Here is an 18,088-nt window from a genome sequence, read left to right as displayed (position 1 = left end):
AGCATCTTGACCTGGGAAACAGCACCGAACTGAACAGTCCAAAGTCCACCTGACTTGATCTGGAGCTTTGGACAGTCTCATACTGTCTTCATCAGCAGATGGACTCTGCTCAGTTGTCATGGAGATGTAGACAATCAGAGTTTCCTCTATTCTAAGCACTCTTAGGAGCTCTCGTCCAATAATGACTTGTTTATGAGGGCCTGAATTTATTGGAAAATGTATAATATTAACTGCATGTTGCTTGATCGATATATATAATTGTCTGCATGTAGCATGCTGCCCTCTCATGGACGGCAGTGTAAACTGTGCCAGTGTTTCTTTTTTGGGATCACTCACTTAAGTAAAAGAGCCATTTCTCAAATCAAAACAGACCTCTGCCTTGTGTGAAGAAGGCAATCATGAGGAAATCAAAAATACTGATGATGAATAACAAACAACTGTGAATGAATCCTCTTATATGCCCAATACAAATCACCTTGGCATTCTAGTGCCAAACAAGAACTTTGAAGATGTGTCAGCAAAAGCAAATGCTTTGCATCAAATTACAGGATCTGTCTGACAATGCAAATGATCATGCCCCACTTCCCACAGTGGGAAGTTATATGAGGTCTGTTATCTGTAAGCCAGTTCATATTCTAGAGATAGGAACAGCTGCATACATACATGCGTTTAGCCCCGTGTATCCACAATGTTCTTGTTACTGTTCTTCATCAGCATCATGAGTGCATTTAGTCCTTGTTCAGGACAGAATGGTCTTCTGCGTGCTTACTCTCCTGGGGACATCATCATCGGAGGACTTATCCCTATTCACAGGCAAACTGACAGGAGCACAACACATGGACCACTCTCCTGTAATGAGTGAGTATGGCCTCATTGAAATGAATGAATCAACATGATGTCTGTATATAATCATTTCAGAAATTTCATCTGCTCTCTGTCAATTTGTGAAGGTTTGATTTGCAAATGTTCCTTCAAACTCAAGTGATGATTTACGCCATCAGAGAAATAAACCAGCGTACACCTAGGCTCCTACACAACTTCACCATAGGATATGACATCTATGACACTTGTGGAGATGTCAGCCTTGCCATCCTAGCAACACTCCAGCTGCTGAAGAACCAGTCAGACCCTCAGAGGTGTTTAGTACCTGCAAACTTTCAAGCTGCTTTATCTGAACCCCAAACAAAGGCAGTGATCGGTGAACGGTATTCTGAAGTATCAATAGCTGTTGCACGAGTTGTTGCTCTGTCATCAGTTGCCCAGGTTTGTCTTTTCTGCACTTGATATTGTCCCATTAGCTACAGTTCAAAATGCAAACAATTTTGAATGCCTTTGCTTAGTTTGAGCAAAATAATGAGATTATGATGTGTTCATCACTGTTGCATACTAAGTAATTTCAACTTGATTATTCCTGTTTGTTACAGATTAGTTATGGATCAACTAGTGAGCTGCTCAGCAGGAAGTTGAAGTTCCCCACTTTTCTGAGAACAATATCTAGTGACAAACATCAGACACTGGCCATTGCTCAGCTGGTGATGCAGTTTAACTGGAAAAGTGTGGCCATTATAGGAAGTGATGATGAGTATGGGAAGTACGGCAGTGATAACCTCATGAACATCTTCACTGAAATGAATGACCTCTGCATTGAATTTATTGACATCCTGCCTGGTTACTTTCCCAAGAACAATTCCCAAACCCACGTGAGGCTGGCTGAGCTGGTGACTGCTATCAACGAATCCTCTGCCGAGGCCATCATTGTGTTCACCAAAACCATCAATGTCGAAATCATCATGGAAGCAGCTATTGAACACAACCTCAACAGAACTTGGATTGCAAGTGATTCGTGGTCCACCTCCACAGCAATCTCTGCGCTGCCGGGCATTGAGAGGGCCGGGGAGGTTTACGGATTCATCTCGAAGAGGAATGAGGTGCCTAATTTTAAAGACTACGTCCTGTCAGTGTTCAACGGGACCACCAACGCCATTCTCGAACACTACCTGAGTCTTTATCCACTTTGTTCTAATCAGTCTGACAAGAACAGAGAAAGCAATTGCTCACAAGCGAGCAGGCAAGAGGGGTCCAAGCAATGTCTGGACATAAGCTGCTTGGCCACTTACATTGACCAGGATGAATCATACAACATCTACTTGGCTGTTCAAGTCATTGCTGAGGGTCTCAGACACTTGCTGAAGTGTGACAACCACCAGTGTCAACACAGCGGCAAATTTAGAGCCTCAGAGGTACGGTAAAGTTATCTTACTGACATATTTTTCATTGCTAATGTGTGTCTTTAAAGCAATAGTTTGACATTTTTAGAAATATGCGTATTTGCTATCTTGCAGAGTTTGGTTAGAAGATGTTACCTCTCTCATACCTGTCTGGTTAAAATAAGGCTACAGTCATTATCTCACCAGAAACTCTGCAAGAATGTGAAAAAGCGAATTTCCCCCAAATCATCAAGCTCTTCTTTTAAACAAACAAAACTTACAATGTCTGTTTCATCCTGTATGATACATGAAAAAATCCTGTTTTGTGATTTGTCGTTTCGCTTGTGGCAGAAGTAATAAGAACCAAATTTCTTGAGTGTAGTTTTGTTTATGTTTGTCTCTACAGCTTCTCGTGGAAATCAAGAAAATTAACTTCACTGTGAACTCCACACAAATATTCTTTGACTCCAATGGAGACCCCAGTTTAGGATATGATATTGTGTATTGGAACACGTCTGAATCCAAACAGCGCACACACATAAACACCATTGGAGAGTACTGGCCGGAGGGAAAAATCCAAATCCCGGATGATCTTAGAAATAAGTGCAGTGTGGCGGTAAGGTCAAATTTTCATCGCATATTCCTTTCCCAAAGTAATGAATGAACATCAAGTCATACTGATTCTGTTTCGCCTTTCAAAGGTGACTGTTTACAACTGCTCTAAAACATGTAAACCAGGACAGGAGTTGAAAAAGCAAAGCAAACTGTGCTGCAGTGATTGTGTTCCATGTGCAGACGGAGAGTTTTCTGCTGAAAACGGTAAGTGTTTTATTTTATTCACCACAAGCAAGATGGACTACAGGATGAACTGAACAGAATTTGGTTGTTAAAGGTCAAACATCAAGGTCACTGTTCCTAATACTATTTATGTGAGCATAAATAGTAATACCACTACAACAAAACATTTCCCTTGCATCCTTTACTAAGCCCCTTACTCCTGACACAAGCACACAGAAGCTGATTGGTTCTGCTGATATTGAGCTTCAGGTGACTGTTGTTGCACCATGTAAGGAAACTCTATCAGTCCTCTGTGCTCCTCTGAAAAAAATAGTCTCTGAGAGAAGACAGCAGGTTTCTCACTGGACATTATTCACTGAAATCATACATGTCAATTTGCTTAATTAGGGTTACCTAACTTTACTGTACAGTAAACAACAGTACAGTAAAAGTTAGGGTGACCTGATGCTGTGGCTCTGTACTTCCTCATTTATGCAAAACAAAATGTTGTACATGTAGAAGGAAAAGGAAAGGAATGTAATCTCCATGATGATCATGCAAAGATATTCCTGCTTTCATTGTACAATTAAATTTGCATTTCTTTATTTACTTTCAAAGGTGAAAAGTGTCAGCGCTGCAGTGAAGAGATGTATTCCTCTCTGCAGAGGGATAAGTGTTTGAACAAAACGGTTGAATTCCTACGCTGGTCGGATCCCTTTGTTATCATTTTGAGTTGCTTGAAAGTCCTTGGGGTAATTGTCACCATTGTGTTCGCTGTTTTGTTTGCAATGTATCGTAGCACTCCCATCGTGAAGGCTGTTGGAGGTTACTTGTGTTTCCTGGAGCTTTTTTCCTTGCTGGTCTGCTTCTGCCTCACGTTTAGCTTCACAGGATTACCCACCAAAGCTTCCTGCATGGCAGGCCTGCCCGTCTTCGGCATGGCTTTCTCCCTCTGCATCTCCTGCATTCTGGCCAACCTGCTCCAAATCTTAGTGGGCTTCAACTTTGACACTAAGTTAGGATCCTGGGTAAAGAAGCTAAATCAGCCGGTGGCTGTGGTGATCATCGTCTCTGGGATCCAGATTGCCTTGTGTGTGCCATGGCTGTACTTTTACCCTCCATTACCTGATACAAAGGTACTTAGCATGACCATCCTGCATCAGTGTGAAAAAGGCTCCGCCAAGTTCTTTGTAGCCATGTTAGCCTACAATGCTTTCTTGGCCCTTAGTTGTTTCCTGTTTGCATACAAAGGCAAACAGTTGCCAGATTTGTATAAAAACGCAAGTTTAGTCACCACCAGTATGATGCTGTTTTTAATAATTTGGATCCTCTTCATCCCTATTTATATCAACTTGGTTGGCATGTACAAACGAGCTATCGAAAGTGCAGCCATTATCATTTCTAGCTACAGCATCCTCGGAGGTCACTTGGCCCCAAAGTGTTACATTATGGTGTTCAGGAAGGAGATTAATAATGAGCACGCCATTACCGAGTACATCAGGAGGCATTATGAGCTGAACAACATGACTGTGGTGAAATCATAATCTCACATGCACATCCATACGTTTTTGTTGTTGTTGTTGTTTTCTTTTGTTTTTTTGTTTTTGTTTTTGTTTTTTGTAGGGAACAAAAAACAACTGGAAACCAGCACATAAAACAGCAAATTGACGTTTTTACACTTGACAAATGTCAAATACAGTAGCATGTTGAGCTCTAGTCAGGCTGGTCAGCAGATTTTGATACCTCTGTACAGAGCCAGGCTAGCTGTGTCCAGTGTGCTAAGCTAAGCTAACTGGCTGTAGCCTTTACAGTAATGTTATAAGGTACAGATCGGAGAATGCTGTCAGTCTTCTGAATAAGTAGATATCCCAGACTGAATATCATCACACACTGTATGTGTGTGTATGTTATTTCCATTATAGGCTAGTTTTTGCTTTGTTTGTTAGCTTTACCGCTGTTACTGCCATTGCTTGTGTATCAATTTATTTTCTTTTCATACTGTCTGTCAGAAATTAGTCAGCTGATTAATTGACACATGAAAACAGATTGTTTTGCTCTTTTTGCTGCTGTGAACTTTATCACTTTTGTATTGTGATTGTTTTGTTATATTTAGAGTGTTTGTAAAGAGACAGATGAGAGATGTTTCACTGTAAAGGCCTGTATTCTGTGAGAAAATGAGCTTTCATTTTCTTTGTGAAAACTGTCGCACTGCACCTCATGTGTTTGTCCATTACAGGCAGATACATTTCTACGGCTCAAACTTTTCACTGAACATTACCAGACAGATATAACAGCTACATAATAAAACATAATAACCCACATTCCAAAATGGCAGGTGGATCTAAGTCTTCGTGTGTAATATTGCAGTATTAGCCTACAACATATTTGTTGACTAAATAAACTCTGAACTGTAAAGAAGTAGTAGAAAGAAATCTAAAATGATAAAAAGCTGTACATTTGTACACAAATCATTTCAATATTTCAACTTCAATTCAAAATGTCAATAATTCCAAGGCAAAGAACTTATTCTACTGCTTCTGAAGATGTATGTTACTGCGAGCAGATGTTAGTAGAATTCCCAAAATGTAAAACATCTTGCAAATGGAAGTAGAAGTAAGTGCAGTGAATATGTAAGTATATATGAATACATGTATAAAAATATTACTGTTGCTACAGGGTAAAGGGTCAGATTACCTCAATCACACACAAAATATATTCACTCTAAAGTTAATTGGTGGCAAGTTTTAATTGAAGCTTAGTTGAGAATCTCTGGAAAGAAGCTTATTTGTTATCTTTAAGTCTATGCATGCTATATAATACATTTGTTGTCTTGCGTAAATTCTTTCACGGTCAGGATTGATTTGCTGGATGATTTACATTCTGAGTGTGAATTGTTTTTCAACCCACATGCCTCAGCATGAGTGCTGTGTCAGTATTGGGGCTTATTTTAGCGTGGATTATATGCGGACATGCAAAATCAAAGACCCTGTGTCTGAAAATCAGCTGTGAGTGGAAAAGCCAAGAACAGTGAAAAGGAATAAAAATCATCTGTTACATCGGTTATTCAACTGTATGTAAAACTGAGATTGTCACATTGTGGCAAAATCACAGGCAGGATTGGCTTAAACCATTTTCTTCTGCAAACACTAGATGGCACTCTGGAAACATCCTGTGAATAGCTTTCAAAGGGTCAGTGCCTTTTGTACATGCGGGACAACATTAAAAACACAACATCCATAATTCGGCTCTGCACCTAATATTTTATTTATTAAAAAAATACAAAACTTCAGAAAGTTTCCATAGGAAAGCATTATGAATTTGCAATCCCGTCTCTTTCGTATCCATTTCAAATGTATGGTTAAGCACGGCTTCTTATTAATATTACAAACAGACTTCTTGCCTTCTACAAGTTACAAAAACTAAAAGATAAAATAAGATAAGGAGGAGAAGAGGAGAGGTGCAGTCTGCTTTTGAGTCCCTGTGTTTTAAGTGTTAATCTTGAAGATCTGTTTTTGGTGGCACCTGCAGTGTAGCGTGACCTGGACGAATACGAGGATCACATTCTTGACATGGGTGCCTGAAATGTCGGTTCAGTTTATGTATCTAGATGTGTTTGACCAGTGGTTTCAAATGCCACTGCCATAATCAGCACAAAGACAAATTATGTGAAGTTCTGACATGCAAAATGTGGTGCATGCATTTTCTGTTCCTATACATATTCAAATTTTGTACAGGAAAGACTTTCTATGGCAATAATCAGTGAAGAAGCATTCACAAAACCCAAAACGTCTTGAGGACTAACACTTGACAGGTTCTGTACAGAAGTGGAGATCATGGAAAATATAAACATAGCAGCCATTTGAGAATTAAATCACCCTTCCAACTACCTCTTTGCGAGTTACAAGCTAGGGATGTGACTTCAGCTGTTAACAGGGCTTTGAATGGTAAACATTTTATTAGCAAACTAACCCCCTTAACATTTTGCAGGTTAGTTAGCACTGGTGATTGCCTGAGCTAAGCGCAACCTGCTAACTAGTCTTTGATATTAAGTTAATTGCACTGGTAACCTTCACCACTTGGACTACTGCTATAGTTTAAAATGCTGTGAACCATATAGTGATGGGTAACCAGTGAAATAGTTTTGTGATTTTGCAAAGCAACAGTTTCTCTCCCTACACTATTCCAGTTCAGTAAATAGGCTCTTCCTGTACTACAGTACACCTTACAGTCATCCCCCCAAGTTAGTGCAGGAAGACTTCAGCAAAAAGTTCATGTACAGAGTTGCCCTGTCACACTTCCTGGAACACACAAAGACACTTAGAATGTGATTCAGCCTCATTTCATTGAGGATTGATCCCCAGCTTCCATACAGAACACAGATATTTGTGCAACATGTCCCTCTCATTCTCCTGTCAAGTAACTGGCCTTGAAATTTCATGTACATTTGGGGAGGAGAGGGGAAAAAAAACAAAAAGCACCTTCTCAAATAATTAATAAAGAAAGAATGCTAGATCATTGCTGTGATGTATAGTATGTTTTTAAACCACATTGGCATGGCAGGGCTTAGTGGGCATCTCCAAGCTGCTCTCTCGACCACAGCAGGCCGGCACTTCAAACAGGCAAGATTCCTCCACAGGAGATGGAATGCCCTGGGAACAGATCTGCTGCACATGTTGCCTGTGGAAGACAATGGAGAGAAAAGTTAGATTGTCAATGTACACAAGATGCACTTAACCTGAAAAGTTTCCTCATGAAAAGAAATTCAGAAAGTGATCCATTGCTTCTGTGACATCTACTCACCAAGCGGGGCGGGACATGACATAGTGTATGTCAGGTCTTTGGAAACCGTTAAAGGTAGAGGAGGCGGCCACGGTGTAGGCACCCATGTTCTCGAAGACTAGCCAGTCACCCACCTGCAGGTCAGGCAGGTTACATTGCTCAACAATGCGATCAAGGCCATCACATGTTGGACCCCAGATACTGCAAGGGTACAAGACCTCGTCTGGCTTTGGCTTCTGTTAGTGTTGAAAGGTAGGGGACACACAGACATGTTAACCATCATCGTTTATTTCACCTTTCAGTGACCAATTTGTATGATGAGAAACTTTTTTGCAATATCAATTCTTGATTTCCACTTACCTTATGTAGCGTTGGCAAACAGTGAGCATGGTCATAGAGTATACAGTTGAAGGATCCATACACTCCATCGTTGACATAGTACATCAGAGTTCTATCATTGGTCCCTTCGTCTTCCTCTGAAGGAAGCATAACTCATTTTATTACTGAGAAATGCTACAATCTGCTTTCAGAATAAACTATTAAACTACCATTGGAAATCATAATACTTTTTCTAAATCAAGGCTGTTACCGTCAGAAGCTGAATCCTCGTCCATGATGACCTTCTTGGCAATGATGTTCACAACCAGTGTGTAAGCAGAGGCCACATAAAAGCGACCTGGCTCAGCGATGACCTTAATACCAGTGTCAGCAGGGAAATACTTGTCCAGGGCTGGGTTAATTACTGCTGTGATCTAGCAAGGAAGGAAAGGAAGTGTACACAGGTAAATATCAATTTAAAAAAATAAAAATACCACTTATCTTTTGTTTGTGCTAATGATGCAGCAGATAAAGTAGAAAAGCTGCACTGCCTTATTTATATTTAACAAATCCAAAAGACATAATATTTAGTCTATGAAACATCACATTAAAAGAGGCAAGATACCTCTTCAAATTGGAGTTCAGCATCATCTGAACCAGGGAAACCACCTCCGATGTCCAATAGGTCCATGTTGAAGCCCAGCTCATCCTAGAGGCCACAAAATTAAAAGTCTAAGTTTACTTTGCTGGGTGAAAACCTGCATCACAGTTGCAAAGTCCATTTATCACAACTCACCCCCATATCAAAGACACAGCGTGCATCAGCGATAGCCTGGGTGTAGGTCTCAGGATCAGTGCAGCCACTGCCAACGTGGAAGCTGACACCGATCACATCCAGTCCCAGTTCTTTAGCCCGCTCCAGAAGACCTCGACATGCTTTGAGTGGGGCCCCAAACTTCACACTCAGGCGACACACTGCCTTCGAGTCATCTGTGGCAATACGCAACACCAGCCTGGGCACAAAGCGGAAAAATAGTAAGTGGAAAAAAAACAAATGGAGTGAAGGCAAATAAAAATACCACTAAAGCATTCATATTATGCATGGTAAAATGTCTCACTTGGCATTGTCATGACAGCGGGCCACTTTCATGAGCTCCACCTCGCTATCAAAGGTCATCATCTGGACCCCATGGGCAGATGCATACTTGATCTGAGAAACTTGCTTGCAGGGGTTGGCATAGATGATTCTGCTTGGATCCACTCCCAGAGACTGAACCAGCTGGATCTCAGTCTAGAGGGGGACAATGCCAACAGTCAGCAAAAAAAGTGCCAATTTAAAAACACGAGCTGCCAATGCAATTTCAGCTAACCATCAAGAGAGCTTTGTATTGTGTCATTCTGAGAACATCTAGTGCTATGGAAATTTTCCAACACGCACCTTGCTTGCACAGTCAAAGCCAGCTCCCAGGGATGCCAGAGTCATAACGACAGCCTGGCTGTCATTGCATTTGACAGCATAGAAAGGAGTGATGCGAGGCAGGGCCCTGACCCAGCGCAGATGTTTCTTTAGTACATCTCCCAAGTCACAGACATAGAAGGCATCCCTGTCATCCTGTAATGGATTTGATGGGAAAAGGGACATGAGTTTAATAAAACCAGTCCCATAACAAAACATTTTCAAATGTAGAAAGTTACATGATACACTGCAAATAAACAGTGCCACTATAAAGATGTAGTGCAGGATTTCAGTTAAAGAGCTTGCTTTCAATTGCATCCTGTGGACATGAACCACATTACAAATGAGGTCATCTGTGTATTCACCAAACAATATCCTAACAGGACACTTACCGTCATGGATGACTCATTGATCTTCTGCTCAACGGTATCTCGGGCAGAGAAACCCTCCTCCAGGAAAGAGAATTCAAACTCAGGGGCAGCAGTGTTCATGGTGACAAGAAGTCCTTTTGATTGGTCACTAGTAAACTGCAAGAGGGAGGGGAGGACTTATTGAGACAGCATTCAGCTTTGAAAACCCTTGTGTCCTTGATTACTGTGCATTGTATTCCCCATTCAAGGGAAAGATTTCCATAGTGCAAGTGTGATTAACAACAATGTGGTATTGAATCAAGTTGCGAACAGACAATGAGACACTTACTTGAATTTGAAAGAGATGGAATTTGGCGTTGCTGTAACTCAGGTGCAGAGAAGCCAAGGTGGTTCACCAGTGAAGTTAAATCCTTTCAAATAAGACTCAAGGCCAGGGCCTGCTGAGTAGCCAGTGTGCGTTTTCCTAGAGTGAGGATTCTATAAACAAGAGAAGTTGGCAGAATTTTAACATAAAAACTACATTTCCTCAGGAGAAAGTCAGGAAGTGAGCAAGCCTTCAGACTTCAAGCTCAAAATCAAATCAATATACAAATCAAAATTACAACATAGATTTCTGAACTATTATGAATTCAGAATTTTACATTTATGTTTTATTTATCATAAAGTTCAGCATTGTTAAATGAAAACCATTGTAATCAACTTAAAAATTGAGAGGGCTTGAGGCATACGCAAGACATACACATCCAGTCCTTAATAGTTTTCCATTTTATAATACGGCATGACAACTTGACACCATCTGCACAGAAAACGTCACTGAAAGGACGAAGCGTTTAAGGTCCGCCCAGTCCACATTTAATCCAATTACAAAGAAGATCCAGCGTTAACTTACGAGAATGGCATTAAAATGAACCAATCAGTGACTACGAACTGACGCACACGTCAATATGCCGGTTCCGTTTAGAGCTCTTCGTGCCATGAGGCGACTCAATTTCTAAGTTAGCATTAAAATGGTTTGGCCTAGTTTATACAGCCAGTTCTAAAACTTTTCCAGCATAACGCCATTTCACTAAAGTCTATGGCCCAGAAAAGTTGTCATCACAGGCAAACTTTATGCCGGTTTGTTCGCATGTTTTAACACAAGAGAATAATTGCTAGCTAGTTAACGACAACGAATCGTCTGACACACCGGCAATAACTTTAATGTAAGGTAACACCACAGAGCAATTCAATTTGGAATTAAATTGAAGCTTGATGATGTGAAATTGAAATAATTTCCTCCCGTAGTGACTCTTTTTCATTGTCCTTTTTAAGCCGCCGTAACCGAATCAGCCTGCTAGCTAACGTCTGCTAACCCTAGTTGACAAGAATTTAGCAAAGCTAAAGTGTGACGTTCTTAGTAACACGACTTCGAAAAGTCCTCACTCACCTTAAAAAGCATTTACAAAGTGTTTGTCCATTAGACCCGAATCCTGGGATTAAAAAAAAGCAGTCTGCTTCACAATGAAGTCCGCTGCAGAAGGTGACGCCTCTCTCACAAGACTATAACTGAGTGAACGCCGTAAAGGATCCCGAGAGTATTTATAGAGAGTTCGTTACTATGGCAACGTAGCCAGCTGAAACCGGCCTCCCATCCACGTATGAACCGGTTTGGCCTTGTCATTTCATCCACGTGGTGGGAAAGGGACCGCTAGACAAGTACCACAGACAAGATTACAAAAGCTCACACAACCAATTAAAACAGGCTCCTTGTTGATGCAAGAAAAATGGGTCCACCAGGTAGCTAGTTAGGAAGCCCCCACAGGAAAGTGTAGCTTCCATGAAATAAGTTTGTCCACAGACATATTAGCCAGGACTGTCTGGCTAGGCGCTCCTTGCCAGACTGTGTGGCTCAAGAGAAACACGTCATAATAATTTGTAGGAGTTAAATTAGTGATTATAAGTGATTACACATTTCAGCCCATTTTTAAGCAGAAATGCCAGACCTCTGGTCCCAGGTTCTCCAATATGATCCAGTGCAGTACAGGTTCCCCATGGCCAGCTGCGATGGAAGAGACCAGCACTGCATTTGTGTTCGCTCCAGAGGTGCTCGCTCACACTGGCAGCCTGCAGCAGTCTGCTGGCTCTGACTGTCTGCAGCCTCTCAGCGATGTGACCCGGCCTGACGGCAGTCTGCTCGGCCTCTCTCTGAGTTCTTGACCTACCTGATGAGATTAAAGGAGATCGCAAGATGACTCAGAGAGGGTAAGGTGTCAGCACAGGCATGTATGTCACAACAGCTCTGGAAAGATGTACAGATTCAGACATGCAATTAATAAAGTCATGATTATTACTTGAGGAACTGGTGCAATTTATCATACCTATGCAAGCCACTGAAAAGGGTGTGCAGGATGTTTATACTCCTTAGCAGCAAAATGCCTTTTCACCAGAACCTTAATGTTCCTGTCCCCCAGACTTTTCCCCCTGACTGTCTAATCAGTTCAAAGGTTGCTTTCATAGACATTTGGTTTGCAAGCAGACATTACCAAATGGAGAAAAATGAAGAATTTGGTTAGTGTGACCCAACAGTACATGTGGAAATGTTGCACAGGCAGTGGTTCCAGGATACTAACAGGAAACTTTAGGGCTTCATGAGGGCCATATATCTGTGGGTTTTGCTTAATATCTTTTCCAGGTCTTGAGGCTACAATCAAGATGGCATTCTACTCTTCACATAACAGGGTTTCCATTCAAATTTTCTGCGGGGTTGGTGAATGAAGTAATTGTTTCCGAGCGGTTTAATTATCAAAAAAGTAAAAAGCGCAGCCCTTTCTGAAATGGTCAAAAAGTTAAAATGAGGTTAAGCGGCAAAATTGTATGATGACATCATCATTTTCATAAACTTCAGTTTTCCTTCCAGTCCTGCCCTGAATCTGAACTTCTTCTCGCAGGCCTCACCTCCTTCGCAGAACCGTGTCTGTCGGGCAGGAAGTGGGCCCACACTCGCGGGCTAATTCATTTTCAACAGATGTTTATCAGCTTGTTCAAAATCACAAGATCACAAAACACAACATATTACATATCAAGCCCGGGTTAAATTATTTCTCTTCACTTAGACCATTTCCTTTTGTTTCTGTTGTTGTTTTTCTTCCACCAAATGTCTGTCTGTCTACCGTCTCCTTCACCCGTCTCCTTTCCCTCCTCTTGTAATGTCTATCTCTCCTTCTGTGTGGACTTTCTGTTATCATTTCTGTGGACCATTGTGGCCTAACCCCCACATTTTCAAGGCCTCACAAAAGACAAGGATGATGATTGTTATTGGCCACCCACAAGATACAGTGTAGTGTATGGGCCTTGGTCACTGTGTGTCATGTGTATCACTGCTTTTGAATTTCCCTTCACTTGTTTGTTAGCTCGCACTTGCACGGCAAAATGCCACAGTCAGTTTTACTTTTTTATCAGCTTATGTTCCTGTGCCTTGTGACAATGAGCACACCACAACTTTCCCTCACATTTCGCAAGAGAATGAACTGTACTCTACCTCATTTGGAACAAACAACAGCACTCAAGTGAGATCTCCCACACAATGTCCCAACACCAAAGATCAGCTTGCGGTATCGTGGGGTACAAAGTTAGAATCCCCTTTTTGCACAGCAGTAGTTATCTGTTCCGTGTCTGGTCTGTATGTCTGAATTACTACAAATATATTATTGAGGCAAATTCTCCTAACTAATATGGAACGCCTCCAAGCATCTTGAAATAAGTGTTTTACAAGATTATGTCAGATTATGTCAGGAGTCGAGATGATGAAATCTATTTCTTTTCTTTTTTTTTGTATTTCATTGCATTATGTACTGTTTGTAATAGTGTGTACCTATGATAATTAAGCATGTCACAACTGTCCTTAACAACATATTCTCAGTAGCACACTATGGGTTAGCATGTTCTTAATGTAAAAACATCTGCCCTTCCTGCAATCCCTTTCACAAGAAAAAATTAAGGGTCGATAAAAGCTGGAGGAATTAACATAACTGGATGTAGAAGAATTTGGTTTTCTTGTCAGGGTCCTGATCCCCAGGTTGAAAACCACTAGTTCAGATCACTAAATGTGGATTTTTGAATACATTTTATTTGTAGAAGTCGCACATTGGTGCCTTTCATGCAATGTTTTGGTCAAACATTGAGTTAGAAATATTTGCATTTGTTGAGCTATGACCAGAATTCCATAGGCATCTATTACTTAGCATGGTGCCGAATAGTTGCACGATCATAACTGACTGTGCTTTCGCATAGTTACTGACGCAACTGATTCATTCATTCAAATAGCTGTAGGTCTGGGGTCAAGGATTGGAGCTGTTTAGACTTCACAAGAGGTTAACAGAAGAAAATCCATGAAGGCTTGACCTCAATATACCTGAGCATTTTTGGCTGGCCCAGAAAGCTACTTATGAGACCGGAAATCTTACCATTTCTCTGCATGGCTCCCGGCCCATCTGAGCAGATGGTACCTGTGGAGTTTCTTTACTATTTTGACTCTGATCCATTTGTCATTTCAGATTAGACAGAGTGACTTTGATGAGGCGAGCCCCCAGCAGCATGTGACACACAGGCAGCTTAATCAATTTAAAGCCCTGGTGACCGACTCCACCCAGACAGCTGGGTAGAGTTAAAACCAGTGCACCACACAGCCGCTGATCCATGACCAGCCGGCCACACAGAGAAAGAGCATCACTGTAAACTGCATAGCAGTCTCTGAATTTAGATACAAACACGAGGTCGGTTTTGTTACATCAGTGCAGCTTGGCCTAAAGGAATCAAGGGATGCAATGCATCAAACAAAGACACTCCAAGAAAAGAATGGAAGTAAATGTATATTCATAAAATAGACAGATAATGGGTGGCTTGTAATTTAGCTCGTGCTTTAGTGTCTGGCATGTTATCGCAATGCCTTAAAAAAAAGCAAATTGCAGGTTTGGTCTTATGGGTCTCTGCTGGCTGAGCTCATCCATAGTCGGTTCATTCACGCACAGACTCCAGCCATCTTGACATGTTGTCCAGGTACTCTATGTTCAGCCGCATGGCCTCACTCTCTGTGCCACATACACCCAGAGACTGCAGAATGAAATCTTAATAGTTTTTAAAAGGCACTGTTTGAAGTATAGCATTTTTATGACACAGTGCTGGAATTTATCAAAGTCACGAGCAGCGATACAAGGAACGTTCCTGCCGTCCTTCTGTCTTTTTAAAGCAAGCCTTTTGTTGAACGCTGGCCACTGTCTTTGGCAATTATGGGATAATAATAAACACTAAAACATAGCGTACGGTAGCTATAGAGTTATATATTTAGCGAAATGACTCTGGAAACTCTCGTGCCACAGCGATACCTGCCTACAGTTTGCTAACATTGGCCAAGGCTGTAGCACGAGTGTCGTGAATTGAGCAGAGCTCCACCCACGCTTGTTCTTTTTCTTCTGCCATGTACTAACTCACCATGTCATTCCAGTCTAGTCTGCATCTGCCCTAGCTTTCCCGATCGAAATCTCCACTACATTTTAGGGGGGTTCATGCGTGTTGCCGCAGGGGCGCTGACCCCCAGGCCTCCACCCAGAACTGCTACACATTCTTCCACTACAAAACCTTTTAAAGCCATGCATCTTGCAATTTTTTTATCCATGCTAGACATGGCTTTAGGGATGCGTGTGCTGCCAGCAGTTGTCCAGAGTGAAATATCTCAACAACTTTGAAGTGGATTGTTAGGAGATTTTGTACAAACATTAATGATCCACAGAGGACGAAGACTCCTGTCTTTTCCTCTATAGCCATCATGAGGTTGATGGATACAATTCTGGTTTTGGTGAAATGTCTCCATGAAGCAGAAATTTCTGTTTTGGCATCTTGACAACTATTGAATGGACCAGCCATTTGGATTTTGATTCAAGATTCAAGATTCTTTATTGTCACTGAGCATGACATTGCAATGAAATTTTCATTGCAACCTCCATGTTAGAACCAAGATAATAAGAAAGATAAGAAAGATTAGAAAGAATAAAATTAAGATAACTACAATAAAATAAATGTGCAATAAAAATATTCGTAAATGCAATTAAAAATATACCAGGATGAAAATATACTAGCGCAATAAAATATACTAAACAATAAACAATAAAATATGCCAGTGAAATGTGCCAACAGAATAAGATATATCAGTGAAATAATTTTGGTACGAACACCAATCTCCCCTCTTGAATTGAAACAGCTTGGGGGATCATTTCCTTTTTAATTTGCACAATTCAAAACTAATGATATTATCAGCCTCAGCATGCTGCTAACATGCTGAGGAACCTGAACAGAGACACATGCTATTAGCAATACATGTGCTTTTCCTACCGTAACAAATCAAAATGTCTGCTGTGAAAAAGGCCTGTTGTCAGCTGTGAGTATGTTAGCATGCTGGCTTTAGCATTTAGCTCAAAGCACCACTGTGTTGCATTACAGTACGGGCTCACATAGCCACCAGTGTGGCTGCAGACTCGCAGTCTTGTTAAACAAAGAACCATGGACCCATGTACAGCATCCCTCTGCCATTTATGAGGGTCATAATACAGGAATTGTTTGTATGCAAGAGAAGATCAAACATCCTTATATCATTGTGATCCATGAATCTGAAGGTCAGAGTGGCTCCATGTTTATGGTATCATAACTATGTTGAAGGTACACGCCCTTGTCCCAGTGCCTGCACTTATTTTTCAAGCTTTTTTGGCACTGTGTTTTATCAGGTCTTCTGTTCTCTGTTTTATTCATGTTTTGTCATTTGTACACCTTTATGCATTTGTTGTTTTTGTTTTAAAGATAGATAGATAGATAGATAGATAGATAGATAGATAGATAGATAGATAGATAGATACTTTATTCATCTCTGAAGAGAAATTTGCAGATGATGATCCTGAAATGCATTTTCACTGTGCAATTGTCAGCTTGTCTACCTGCTCACTGTGGTCATCAGAGTGAAGCGCTCACAGCTATTCAGTGTTGGTATCGCTCTGGATTTTGTTGTCTGGGGGCGCTGCTGCTGACACATCTGGGCCACATCTTCAACAACCTGTGAAAGCTTTCTGTGACAGCGACCTGAATTTATTTTGTGTCTTTGTACATACATCTGTCTATTGGACAGACACACATGAAGGAGAATTTGGAGTAAGTACAGTAACATCAAGAGCAATATCTCAATGGTAAAAAAACATATATATTCCTGAATGTAACAAAGTGTTCAAATTTATGTCATTTGTGTATCTAAATATTACATGAAATTAAAAATGATCTCAAGTAAGCCTAATTACAAATCATATCAACAGCTAGTTATAATGAATTCAGCCTCCGACCATGCAGCAGGCCGACTTGCCTACTTGTCAGCCCTGGAGTGATGAGAGGAGAGTTGTTTAATCTGGCTCTCTGCTGACTCATCATTTCTTCTTCTTTCAAGTTTGAGTTGCCCAGAGTTGGTTCGCTCTGCATTGAGACCAAGGCAAAAAAAAAAAAAAAAAAGTGATCGTATTTTCACTGGAACATCTTTTATGCTTTCCTGGGTTGGCCTGAATCTCAGCGAACAGGCTGCATCAGCACATTTCACTCCTTTGATCCTTTTGGGGGAAAAGGCGTAGACTGCGGCGAGGGCTCATGCTTCACATTTTGGGTGTCATGGTTCTGCCATTAACATAATTGTATTTACTCTGTGAAGTTTAGGATGAAAGGAGTAGAAGGAAAAGAGCAAGCCATTGCATACATCTTAGATCACCTCCAGAGGTATGTAGAGTTACAGCAAGTGGGCGAGCATCTGTGATGAGATTTAAAGTCCCCTGCAATGTGAGATAACCTAATCAAGGTTCAAGGGTTAGATGACGTCTGAGTAGGTGCTGTTCAACTGAGCAGCTCTGCATTGGATAATATGAAGCCTCCTTCTTAATGGAAGAAGGTGAATAAGGGACATGGAAGAGTGGTTGTATCTTGCACTTTCATAGAGCAGAGTTTATAGCTACTTGTACAACCACATTCCTATTGTTTGACACAAAATGTACATACCATCAGAACTATTATTAGATTACTAACAGATGCATATTTCCCACTTTGTGAGGCTTTATTGAGGCACAGCTGTGCTTCAAGCTAAATGTTATCATCGGCATATTACAGTAGCAGTGACAATGTTAGCA

At 41.0% G+C, this 18,088-nt stretch overlaps 2 protein-coding genes across 2 annotated transcripts; one reads left to right on the top strand and one right to left on the bottom strand.

Moving 5' to 3' along the window:
- The first annotated feature begins 654 nt into the window (after nucleotides 1-654).
- On the top strand, nucleotides 655-5,469 carry LOC121618752 (G-protein coupled receptor family C group 6 member A-like). The gene is made up of 6 exons (XM_041954334.1): nucleotides 655-858; nucleotides 951-1,263; nucleotides 1,425-2,240; nucleotides 2,614-2,823; nucleotides 2,909-3,026; nucleotides 3,603-5,469. Exons 1-6 carry the CDS (start codon nucleotides 689-691, stop codon nucleotides 4,526-4,528), a joined length of 2,553 nt encoding a protein of 850 aa, XP_041810268.1. The 5' UTR covers nucleotides 655-688; the 3' UTR covers nucleotides 4,529-5,469.
- A 761-nt stretch (nucleotides 5,470-6,230) lies between these two features.
- Nucleotides 6,231-11,457, bottom strand: odc1 (ornithine decarboxylase 1). The gene is made up of 11 exons (XM_041953518.1): nucleotides 11,335-11,457; nucleotides 10,237-10,385; nucleotides 9,930-10,064; nucleotides 9,520-9,693; nucleotides 9,200-9,372; nucleotides 8,878-9,094; nucleotides 8,707-8,790; nucleotides 8,353-8,515; nucleotides 8,124-8,239; nucleotides 7,785-7,999; nucleotides 6,231-7,661 (listed from the first exon to the last, which is right to left on the bottom strand). Exons 3-11 carry the CDS (start codon nucleotides 10,026-10,028, stop codon nucleotides 7,523-7,525), a joined length of 1,380 nt encoding a protein of 459 aa, XP_041809452.1. The 5' UTR covers nucleotides 10,029-10,064; nucleotides 10,237-10,385; nucleotides 11,335-11,457; the 3' UTR covers nucleotides 6,231-7,522.
- Nucleotides 11,458-18,088: the final 6,631 nt, after the last annotated feature.

Source organism: Chelmon rostratus, chromosome 15 (assembly GCF_017976325.1).
Source record: "Chelmon rostratus isolate fCheRos1 chromosome 15, fCheRos1.pri, whole genome shotgun sequence".
NCBI classification, from domain to species: Eukaryota; Metazoa; Chordata; class Actinopteri; order Chaetodontiformes; family Chaetodontidae; genus Chelmon; species Chelmon rostratus.
Note: the sequence above shows the minus strand (reverse complement) of the source record. Positions and strands in the feature narration are given on the sequence as shown.